General features: G+C 44.0%; 1 protein-coding gene across 1 annotated transcript in view; it reads right to left on the reverse strand.

Annotated features, from left to right (window-relative positions):
* LOC113406320 (serine/threonine-protein phosphatase 2A regulatory subunit B'' subunit beta-like) overlaps positions 1 to 11,352 on the reverse strand; it is a gene marked incomplete at its 3' end in the record, with an annotated part of 65,876 nt that extends 54,524 nt beyond the window's left edge. Inside the window, exons 1-2 of the mRNA XM_026650509.1 lie at positions 11,320 to 11,352; positions 7,993 to 8,453 (exon numbers count right to left, since the gene is read on the reverse strand). Coding sequence (XP_026506294.1) covers positions 7,993 to 8,343 — 351 coding nt within the window. The remainder of the gene's footprint in view (positions 1 to 7,992; positions 8,454 to 11,319) is intronic.
* Positions 11,353 to 12,548: the final 1,196 nt, after the last annotated feature.

A 12,548-nucleotide genomic window follows, 5' to 3' on the forward strand; every position in this document is an offset into this window, starting at 1 on the left:
GCTGGTGGTAACAGCTAATTTCCTTTGTTTTCTTTCTCAGCTCTTCCTTGGGGGAGAAGGGGGGTGAAGGGGGGGTAAAAGGGCTTGAGGGTACCCCACAGGGAAGAATTCCCAAGTGCTCCTTGCTGGGTCCAAGGGGGTTTTTGCATTTGGGTGGTGGCAGTGTTTACCAAGCCAAGGTCAGAGAAAAGCTGTAACCTTGGGAGTTTAATACAAGCCTGGAATGACAAGTATTAATTTTTAGAATCCTTGCAGGCCCCCCCGCACTTTCTGCACTAGAAGTGACAGAGTGGGGATTCAGCCTTGACAACATTTTAAATTTTTCTCCAGAAAGCAGTATTAATGTAGTATAACTTCCAGCATCAACACTGAAAGACTATATAAGAAAAGTAAACTTTGTAAAATATCCCTTATTCAAAAGCTAGTAATTTATCTATGAGCTGTATCATGATACTAAATTATCTAGCAAGTCCTCAGGTTGGTTTTGGGTTCGGTGAGGTAAGTAAAATAGTAAAGTAAAAACAAGTAAAATAATATATTCAGAGTTTCTGCAATAGAGTTTCTGAGGGCCTTTTCTCTGTGTGAACATTTAAGAGCAAAAATAAAGGGAAACCCAGGTTAAATTAGTTGGTGGACTTTAAAAGTAAAGTAACTTCACATAACTTAAAACAAATTAAGTTCAATTCTGCACCTCCTTTCTCAGTTTTCAAAACCAGAATATCAACCTGGGCTACTAAGATAAGTAGACACAAAGCTGAGGATTATATAAATGCTTCAGTGGTCAGTTTTTTGACATATGGGACTGAAACATGGCCTATACTGTTAAGACTGAAAAGAAGTTGGACACCAGTCACATGAAGCATCTCCAAATGATTGAAAACATCAAATGGTAAAAATTCAAGTAGAATGAACAGATCCTTCTTTCCAAAGTGGTGTAGTCAGCTGCTCTGAATGCCTACCAACTTCCCTGCAAAAGTCATCTTTGACATTGACCCAGTGAAAGCAAGATGAAAAAACCCAGACCTAAAACATGATGGCTGAATGACAGACACCTGTTCCTCACAGGCATCCCACTCTAACGTGCCAGATTTGGTTCAGGACAAATCATCATGGAAGCACATAAAAAAGATGGGTATCCTTTATGCTGTCCATGCAACAGCACGTGAACTAACTCCTTCCAAGTCTTCATCCTCTAACTTAATGGCTTTTAGCTGCTTGAATAATCAGTGGCTTTGAGGTAGCACAAACAGAGCTTATCTTCAAATATGACTGGCACTTTTACTGGCTAACGAATGGTGGACTCCATGTTCTACATTAGCAGAGAACTGTCTCAATTATCTTTCTTCCTGCCTCTCCCCGATTGTGTGAGGAATATGGCCCAGGAAAAACAAGATTTTCCTCCCTTCAGATAAGACCTGTTTTCTCACAACTCAAAACTCTTTTATGGAGACTAACTTCAAACAGAATTATAATTCAAGTCTCATTGTTATTTCCTGAAATCTCTTTGTTTGTAGGTATTCAGCGCCACTGCATGCCCTGTATCTTATTTGTGACTGATATCCATTTCTGGAATTGAGTTTGACTCAGCCCAAATATACCGAAGGTGGTGATGGAAGATGCCTCCAACAGGCCTCTGCCCAAAAGAAAATATATACTTCAGTAACAGTAAAGCACATACATAAATTTCCCTTCTGTAGTTAAAAGAACAGAGACTTTGAAAGAAGCTGGCTATAGCAAAATTTTAGGCAGCTCTAGGAAATTCTATTCATTCTTCCACTATTCCTGATTAGATGTAGGACCCTTCTCTTATATCACCTTTTGGCACATAGTCCCAAATGCTACAATATTGTATCTTAATTTTTTTCTGTCCCTTTTATGGTTCCTGTTTAGAACCTAAATCTGGATTACTGGCGTTACATTACAAGCTATTTCTACAATTAGGAACTTTTTTCCATTTATGGAAGATCAGGATTCCAAATTCCACTTAAATTTAAACTAGTGGTAGGTAAATCTGTTTTAACTCATCTTGGAAGCATGATTAAGTGCACATACACAAACAGATGCATTCTATTTAACATTGTAATGGGTGGTTTGTGAACACATCTGAAGGAAAAAAGGGTAGATTCTGCTATCTATAAGAAAGTTAGCAGCCATAGGAGAACCTGCAATCATACCAAGGGTGTTATTTTAAGGGCTGATGTACACAGCAAATGCACGTCATTCTAAAGCAACTTTTATTTCTTAAACATACTGTATTTTATAGAAGAGAAACATTTAAGATGAAAGTTCAGTTCAGCTGATAATAAAATTAGACCAGAGTTCATACAAGTTTTCTGTAGCTTAGAACCCAATTTTGGGGGGGAACTGAGCCTATAAGGGTCATTTCTAAACAGTATTATAAAAGCCACTCCACCATCTAAATGAAGAAGGTTACATTTTCATTTATGACTTCCCCTACTCCCCATTATGAATATTCAACATTTCCAGTTCTCTTTAACAACTGCTATACTTACTTGGGGCAGTATATTGTTAGATGCATTGGGCTAGCTACTGTACACAGTTTGCAGAGTATTCAGACTGCCAAGCGAACTGAGTAATATTAACTTCTTTCCCCTCTTAAGTATTGGCTGAAGAATGGAGTAGATTAAACAACTGTAATCTACGAGACTTCAATACCCTTCAAAGGGTTTCTAGTGACATAACCATGGAACCAAATCCCAAGTGCATTTTTGGCCAAAAATGGCATTTTAGTTTTCCTCCCATTATATATTTATTAGAAACATAGAAATTCTCTCTCCAAACCATTATCTTTTTTCTATTGTTGCCACCAAGGAGGCTTCAAACAAGAGCTGTTGTAATTCCTTACTGTCAAACAGTTATTACTTTTAGTATATTTATAAAACTATCCTTATATTACAGGAAAATTAGGATAAATTCTGGTGCCTATTGCAGTGAAATGTGAGAGGTTGTGACTTCAGTAGTTTTGCCTATGTTTGGTAATGGAAGACCAAGTCATTCATTTGCCTTCTGCTCTGCTATTATAGGAACTTTAAACCTACAGATAATTAAATGCTTAATAAGTTGTTTTTAGGCCTCAAACAAGAGGCAACTATTGCCACTGCACTATTATAATCAAGAAAACTAGACAAATTCCGTAGCACACTTCTCAGTGTGGAGTAGTTTGGGGGCACCTTTATTTAAATTCAAAACTGCAGATTACTGGACTAGATGTGAAAATGAATACAGTACTGTAAAGCCAGTACAGCAATCCCGTAGATTAGATGATGTATCCTTGTGTTGAGGGATGCCTTAACTCAGGGGTCCCCAACGCGGTGCCCGCCAGGGCATCTAAATGTGCCCGCGTACTGGCCGGCGGATGAGCATCCACCGAAATGCTACTGACAAGCAGCAGCATCCAGAGGCGTAGCCGCCGAAATGCCACCAATTTTGGGCGGCATTTTGGCGGCGACGCCTATTAACGTTGCCGCTTGTCGGCGGCATTTCGGCGGATGCTCGTCCGCCGCCACGGTCCTCCGTGGCTCGTCGTCTGGCGCCTGCCAGACAAAAAAGGTTGGAGACCACTGCCTTAACTTGTGGTCCTGTTGCAAGCACTCTTATGAGCCATTGCACAGACTATTCCTGGGGCACAGGTTTGCCCCAGCTAGATTCTCCCACTTCTGATCTGCCCCCATGTCTCCTGTCTCTGATCTGCCTTCACAGTGCCTTCTCTGGCCCACGTACAGCCTGCCCCCATTACTGGCAGGGACTCCTACTGCACTAGTAGTGCTGTCCAGGGGGGCTGCTTTTATGATGGTTGCAGAAGCCGAAAGACAATGGCTTACCACGGCCGCATGCAAGCCGAATTCTGTTGCCCGGCCCTGCATCTGTGATCTCTAACACTAAAGCCACAGGCACTCAATATTAAGATGCAAAATGCGACCTTGTACCGAAGTCACGTGCTATGTAATGTGAATAGTGTTCACCATGAAAGAGTATAAGCATTGTTCTGTAAAATGTATCTTTTCAAATACTTCTCTCCCTTTTTTCCCCCTCCCGCAGTTGCACATTTTTCAAGCCTCCCTCCTCCGTCCCGAAGGGTATCTCAGATAAGGCGACGAAAAAAATGCACGCGAGACGAAATGTTCTCTGAGATCATGGAATCGACCCGCAATGAAAGAGCTCATCTGAATGAGTGGAAGGACACGGTATCAAAGTACAGGAAAGCTGCCAATGAACGTGAGGACAGGAGGGACCAACGTGAGGAGAGGCGGCGGCAGGAAGATCAGAGGAGGCAGGATGCAACGCTGGGGCTACTGCGGGATCAAACGGACATGCTACGGCATCTGGTGGAGCTTCAGGAACGGCAGCAGGATCACAGAGTGCCGCTGCAGCCCCTGTATAACCGCCCTCCCCCCTCACCATGTTCTATAGCCTCCTCACCCAGATGCCCAAGAACGCCGGGGGGGGGGGGGGGGAAGAGGTGAGGCTCCATGCACCCTGCCACTCCACCCCAGTGGACAGCCCAAGTAAAAGGCTATTATTTTGAACTTTTGAAGTGGTCTTTTCCTTCCCTTCTCCCAAACGCCACCCGGGCTACCTTGTCAGTTCTCTCCCTATGTTTATAATCAATTAATAAAGAATACATGATTTTTAAACGATAGTGACTTTATTTCCTTTGAAAGCAAGCTGTGATTGAAGGGGGGAGGGTGGGTTGCTTACAGGGAATGAGTCAATCAAGGGGGCGGGTTTTCATCAAGGGGAAACAGAACTGTCACACTGTAGCCTGGCCAGTCATGAAACTGGTTTTCAAATCTTCTCTGATGCGCAGCGCTTCCTGGTGTGCTCTTCTAATCGCCCTGGTGTCTGGCTGCGTGTAATCAGCAGCCAGGCGATTTGCCTCAACCTCCCACCCCACCACAAACGTCTCGCCCTTACTCTCACAGAGATTGTGGAGCACATAGCAAGCATCAATAACAATGGGAATATTGGTTTGGCTGAGGTCTGAGCGAGTCAGTAACATGCACCAGCGACCCTTTAAATGTCCAAATGCACATTCTACCACCATTCTGCACTTGCTCAGCCTATAGTTGAACAGCTCCTGAGTACTGTCCAGCCTGCCTGTGTATGGCTTCATGATCCATGGCATTAAGGGGTAGGCTGGGTCCCCAAGGATAACTATAGGCATGTCAACATCCCCAACAGTTATTTATGGTCTGGGAAGTAAATCCCTTGCTGCAGCCGTTTAAACAGATTAGTGTTCCTGAAGATGCAAGCGTCATGAACCCTTCCCGGCCATCCCACGTTGATGTTGGTGAAATGTCCCTTGTGTTCCACCAGTGCTTGCAGCACCATTGAAAAGTACCCTTTCAGATTTATGTACTGGCTGCCCTGGTGCTCCGGCGCCAAGATAGGGATATGGGTTCCATCTATCGCCCCACCAGTTAGGGAATCCCATTGCAGCAAAGCCATCCACTATGACCTGCACATTTCCCAGAGTCACTACCTTTGGTAGCAGCAGCTCAGTGATTGCTTTGGCTACTTGCATCACAGCAGCCCCCACAGTAGATTTGCCCACTCCAAATTGATTCCCGACTGACCGGTAGCGGTCTGGCGTTGCAAGCTTCCACAGGGCTATTGCCACTCGCTTCTCAACTGTTAGGGCTGCTCTCATCTTGGTATTCTGGCGCTTCAGGGCAGGGGAAAGCAAGTCACAAAGTTCCATGAAAGTGCCCTTATGCACGCGAAAGTTACACAGCCACTGGGAATCGTCCCAGACCTGCAACACTATGTGGTCCCACCAGTCTGCTTGTTTCCCAGGCCCAGAATCTCCATTCCACGGATAGATAGAACCTGCCCCATTAACACCATGATCTCCAAAGCGCTGGGGCCTGCAGTTTGAGAGAGGATATGGACACAGAATTCATCACTCTCGTCGTCCCCCCGCTGCCGTTGCCGCCTCCTCCTTGCCTGGTTTTTCAGGTTCTGGTTCAGCATAAACTGCAGGATAATGTGCAAGGTGTTTACAATGTTCATGACTGCTGTCTTGAGCTGAGCGGGCTCCATGCTTGCCGTGGTATGGCGTCTGCACAGTTCACCCAAGAAAAAAGGCGCGAAAGGGTTGTCTGCCATTGCTTTCACGGAGGGAGGGGGGAGACTGTTCCCAGAACCACCAGCGACAATGTTTTTTGCCCCATCAGGCATTGGGATCTCAACCCAGAATTCCAATGGGCAGGGGAGACTGCGGGAACTATGGGATAGCTACCCACAGTGCAACACTCCGGGAGTCGATGCCAGCCTCGGTACTATGGACACACACCGCCGAATTAATGTGCTTAGTGTGGCTGCATGCACTCGACTTTATACAATCTGTTGCCAAAAATCGAATTCTGTAAAATCAGAGTAATCCCGTAGTGTAGCCATACCCTTAGCCTTACTGCACTGGGAAGGAATTAAAACAAAACAAAACAAAAAAACTGACTCCAATACTACTCTGATATGCAATTTCTATGAATTCACACATTTGTAATACAGTCATTATCTGCATAACAAAAGAGCATTAGTCCATATAACTAAGTTCTTCACTTTCATCCTATTTTATGATGCTTTCACAACAAAAAATTTCTGGAGGATTTTTTTCCACTGAGAAATGTTAATAGCTACTGGTATTGGGAAGAAAAGCAAGATTGACTCATTCTGATCTCCTGGATAAGAAATTTTACAGCTAGCAGTCTTCCACTGAGAATTCAAATTGAAAGCACCTGTGCCCATCATAATTAGAACAAGTAGAAAGAAAAGCACATACTTAAAACCAGACTCCCACAAAGTCCATTTACATAAGGCAATAAATCATTCAGCCTCTACACCATACTGATAGAACTTCAAGTTTATACATCTACTGGGCAGAAGAGGATACAAATGATGACCCTCCAGAAGCAAAGGCAAAAGACTAGTTAACCTTCCCAGAGGCTAAGGATAACAAGGGACTAAGGCCTAGATTTTTAAAGGGATTTAAATGTTGCTTCACTCAGCACTGCAATGCTGAACTGACTTAGGAGTTTTCAAAGTGATTTAGGAGGCAAAGAGACTTAGGCTCCTAAAACAGTTAGGTTTTGCAATGCTGAACAAAGCATAAATACGTTTAAAAATTTGGGCCTCGGCTTCTCACCAGGACATTGTCCTTCTATTGGTAGATAGTACCACTCCCTTTGTAGAGTTAGGTGTGTATGGTAAATGTTTCAAACTCTAGTAAAGTGCACTGCACTATATTAGTGCCCGGAAAAGTGACATGTGGCCCTTGGATAATCAGTGAACTAGAGCTTCCAACTAGAGATGTCAGTTTGTAAGGCTCTACTCCACATTTTTAGTCAAATGAAATCCCTAATACCAATTTCAGACACTAGTGTATCTTGTAAATCCAAACAGTGCAGTAGAAGATTTTATCAGATGCACACCCACATAAGAGTGCAAAATAACTTAGATGCTAAGTTTATTAAAACAGCTACTCTACAACTAAAATCAACCATTTTCTGCAATTTCTAATCCTCTAGGAGGAAATGATTTTCCTGCACACGTAGCATTCACTGTGGTACGTTTAGCATCTAGTAAGAGTTGCAACATAGAGATATACAGCTCAGATTGTACAGTATTATATTTGTCAGAGTTTAGTGTCCTTTTACATTACTTTGTTAAACTTCACAGTACTGAATAACTAACAACTACCATTGTTGCTTTTGAAGAAATGGAGATTCAAGAGGAAAAAAAATGAACATTACACAAAACAAAACAAGAAACTCACAAGCAATCACCTATAAAACTATCAGTCTCTTGGTAGTTTAGACAAGTTTTAGCAAAGATTAGCGATTTATGCCACTAACTCACTTTTTGATTGAATGCAGTGACAAACATCCTCATAACTCATCAACACCACACACCTCAGGATTCACCTATTACAAAAGTATTCTAATTTAAGTCTCAGAAAGTAAAGGAACTTACTGTTCTTGTCCCTGTAGATCTACGTATTCCTCTAATATTAGATAGGTTTCTTGGGCTAGTTGAAGTTCCCAGGGGAAGAGCTGTGGAAAGATGAGGAGGACTGGAAGGAGTCACCAAAGGAGATATCAGGTTATCTAGCATACTTTGTTTAGATTTGGAGGTTTTATTAGTAAAAGTGAGAGGTTCACTGTCCCCAGCATCTCCACTACCAATTTCAGTCTTCTCTTCATTCTTGATCCTTCTCAAACAATCCTTTAACATCAACTGGGTTGTAGGCTGACTGAGCCAGCACAGGAAGAGTTCATCCACTTTCATTTTTAGTACAGGTTGCAAAACTTTCCCAGTTGGCATCTTCTACCAGTTTACCTTTGTTCCAACAAAGGAACTCAAGTCAGCCAGATTAAGAAAGTTTCACTGCTTATTCCACTATTTTTCACTCTGTTGCACAAAATCCAAGATGCCTGTTAAAAGAAAGATTTTATTGCTTAATATTATGGTTGCAACAAGATGTCAAGACTGAACTAATGCCATGTGGTACAAACTCAGATACAAGGCTTGATGACAAACATACATACAAATAAATGAGAATTGGGTCACATTCCATCGACTATGGATTAGTACAACAATCTATGAAAAGGCTTTTAAAACTAATCTGGGCTGTGAAGGTTGTTCCTCTGAGTCCCCATCCTGTACAATCTTAGCATAAGGGAGATAATTTACCTGGTCTACATTACAGACCTATATCAATATAACTACATCGCTCAGGATGTGAAAAATCCACACCCCAATGTAGTTATACCAATCTAACCTCCCCCATGTAGACAGTGCTATGTGGACAGGCGAGTTTCTCCTGTCAACAGTTACCGCTTCGGAGGGAGGTGGATTAACTACATCAATGAGAGAAGCTCTTCTGTCAGCCTAGGAGTGTTTTCACTAAAGCTTTTACTGCTGTAGACTGTACATGAAGACAAGCCTTAATACTTTTCAGACATTTATTTCCAATTTCGCCAGAAAAAACCCTTCCTTTCTGTGAATGTAGATGTGCAAAGTTTTAAGGGCTTTTTTAAAAAAAATGAAAATAGAAGTGGGTCTTAAATAAGGCTTCGAACGTGACTGATACTATGGAGGCATTACATGCAAGCAATGAAATTCCCAGCAAATGAAGTTATATTAATGAAATGTTAAGATTGAGATATCAAGCGTTTGAGTCAGGAAATACAGAGCTAACGTTGAAAACTCAACCTTAATTCTGCATCTTATGCTTATGCCTTAAAATATGATCCCTTCGTCTCACTTTAAATGATTTATCAGTATAATCCTAAATGAAATTTCTTATCAAGTTTATACAGTTAAGGTACGGTGCTGTCTTCAGACTATTTGATTCTTATGTCTCAGTCAGGACTACAACACAAATCAAAGTTGAAAATACCAGTTAATGTTATTAACCTTTACAATGTATGGAACGTTCTGGTTTTTTTAAAAGCCAATGCAAACCTATGATGGCTTTAAGTGTTGGGATGGCTGCAAGACCTTTCAGCTTTGAATTACTCTCACTTCTGAGGCAAAGCTCCAGGTTGTGCATGCCTGAGTTCAGAATTTAAGGAAAGAAGCAAAGGGCTAAAGCAAAATACTAAAACTGTTCTGTCCCAGTTCTGTAGTTGACCCGGATATCTCAGTCACCGCTTCTGTAAAAAAAACCCTGTCATAAACGGGCTTAATGTTTGCAAAGCATTCTTATCCTTAGGTGGAAGGCTTTATAGATATGCAAAATAGTTGTAATTATTATTATTAAAACCTCAGTTAAGGAAGAAGTAGATCTGAAGCTTTGTTAGCACCGTAATTTACATACGTTTAAAATTAGGAAGTTTGAGCCTTTATCCAGTCTTCCAGCTAGCATGCTTCACAATAATAGACAAACTCAAGACCCTTTAAACATCCATAACATCACTTACTCAGACTTTCTTTAGATATGGCTTGTTTGCAGATCCCGACACTCATTCAAACCAAGACAGAGTGAATCAGAATTAACTGCAAGTTAGATGTTCCACTATGTATTTGCAAGTTAGGATTTTCTGTTATCTAAGTGAATTAGGAGCACATGTAACATTGAAAGTCAATGTGATCTGTGCACCATAAACCACTGAGGTTCTTTAAAAGAAAAGAAAAAAAGCCACTCACAATGTTATACAGTCCATATTTTAGGGTGTCAACAAATAAGGGCAGAGTAAAGATTCAGCTTTTCCTAAATTGCATATGTTTGATTCCATAACATCTATGTTGATTTTGCAGTAATTTTCTGCAGGGAAAGCATGCCTGAGAGAGGCAGCCAAAACACACTATGCAATGATAACGGTGGCAATTAAACACTCAAGACAAAGCAGGCAGAACTAGATTTAAATGATCAACTTTATCTCTTCCCCTCCCTCCCACCTTTCCGTTGGCTACTATAGCTTTTCAGATATTGTGTTTATGAAATCAGAGTTATCCATGGTGTTGAACTCATACACTGTTCACTGAATGGCAACGATATGACATGGAAGAAACTCACTGAATGGCCCATCCCACCCAGCTCACTGCAGGACTGATCGCATCTATGGTCTATCTCCTGATAGACTCTGTCCCCTGAGGAGAGAGAACGGAGGTGCCTTGGTGCGGGTCATGAAATTAATAGACAACAGGTTTAAAGCGATCATGAGGAAGTACTTCACCCAATGCACAGTCAACCGCTGGAACTTGTCACCAGGGGATGTTATTAAAGCCAGAACTATAACTTGGTTAAAAAAAGAATTAGCTACGTTCATGGAGGATAGGTCCAACCACAGTTATTAGTAGGGTGACCAGACTGTCCCAATTTTAAGGTCTTTGTTTTACCCCAGCCTGATTTTTCACATTTGGTCACCATAGCCATTAGCCAAGATGGTCAGAGATGCAACCCCACCCTCCCGCTGGGCACGCTAAACCTCTGACGGCCAGAAGCGGAGACTGGGTGACAGGGAGGGATCACTTGATAATTACCCAGCTCTGAAGGCAGGACACTGGACTAGATGAACCATTGATCTAACCGCGATGGCCGTTCTTATGGCCTTAGCTGTCTCCAGCCCAGCTCAGCCTCTCCTCTGTCCCCCTCCCCCCGCGTCTGCCCCAGCCACATCCCTGGGCGGCAGACAGGCCCCCGCAGCAGGACGGACCCGCTCACACACAGGGCTGCAGCCACCCAGGGCCCGGGCCGCCCCGCGCTCCCCGGCAAGATCCCGGCCCCGCGGGCGGGTTCGGCGGCCCAGCGCAAGGGGGAGGGAGGGTGACGGCGGCGGCGGTTTCACGTCTCACCTCCCGCCGCTGCCTTCAAACCCGCCGCGCCGCCTTCCGGCCCGCCCCGCGCGAGAGCGGACACTTTATACAGCCGCAGCTCTCACGAGAGTCTCCCCGCGAGAAGCTGCGCCCGGTTGCCAGGGTGACAGGGGGGCACGTGGCTGGAAGAAAACACAGCCACGCCAGGAGGCTACTGCTGCGTCCTGACGTTCCCGTGCAGGCGCCTCACCTTCCCAGTAGCCTGTGCGGTGTGACGTCACCCCCCGGCTTCCCGGTGTTTTGTTGGCCCCTCCCTTCTAGTGCTCCTTTCCCAGCAGCCTGTGCGGCGCGCGTGGGGGCCTGGCTCTGTGCTCCCTCTCGTCCTTTCCCAGCAGCCTGTGTGGTGTAGAGCCCCCTTTGCGCCCCCATGTACACCTTCCACCTCCCCCATGCCCTGCGGGCTCCCAGCATTGCCTCCTGGGGGTCAAGGATTGGGGCCTAGCACCCTCCAGTTACCCCCTGTGCCATTGCCATCAGCATCACCGGGTTCCTTCCCTCCCTCTTGGGAGCCTCCTGAACCCTGTGGCTGAGGGGGCATCCTGGGGTAGGGAAGCTCCCACCTGGCCTCATAGTGCATCACAACATAAGAGGCACAATGTAGGGGCCCAGCTTGTCACTGTAATCAAGTAGGTGCAACGCAAGGTGCTGCTGCATGTCAATGCCATTTGCCACCATGTTCCTATGACCCTCCTAGACTCTCTCCCACCCCCACCCCAAACCCTCAAGGATGGCAACTCTCTTGGCAATAGTTGTCAATCTGTGGTTCATGGTCCACAGAGTACTTGCTGGTATTCTGAAGAGAGCTGACTAATCACGTGATGCTGGCTCTTCTTGTTTCCAGCTGTTAAGTTCCATTAAGAGAGAGCTAAAAATACATTAAATATTTTCCGATTGCGTTTCTATGTAAGCAATTGCTGTAGTTGCCATAGGAATGCTATGGTGGGGTTGCAAATGGGAGGAAAGGTGGTTCATGTGATAGCAAATGGGAGGGGAGGTGAAGCCCGGCAATGGTGAATGTAAAGGTAGATGATAGACAATCTCTCTATTAAGAACTTCTCACAGTTTGAGAGCCACTCCCTGCCATATAGTTCACTTCACTGTTTATCTTTCTCTCCAGCCTCAAAACCTCTGTGTAGTTTCATACTTTGTTTAAATTTCACAAATAAACCTCTGGGACTTTCTGGATAGGCTTGTGGGGTTGGGGGGTT

This window comes from Terrapene carolina, unplaced genomic scaffold, assembly GCF_002925995.2.
Source record: "Terrapene carolina triunguis isolate 2854851 unplaced genomic scaffold, T_m_triunguis-2.0 Scaffold25, whole genome shotgun sequence".
Classification (NCBI taxonomy): domain Eukaryota; kingdom Metazoa; phylum Chordata; order Testudines; family Emydidae; genus Terrapene; species Terrapene triunguis.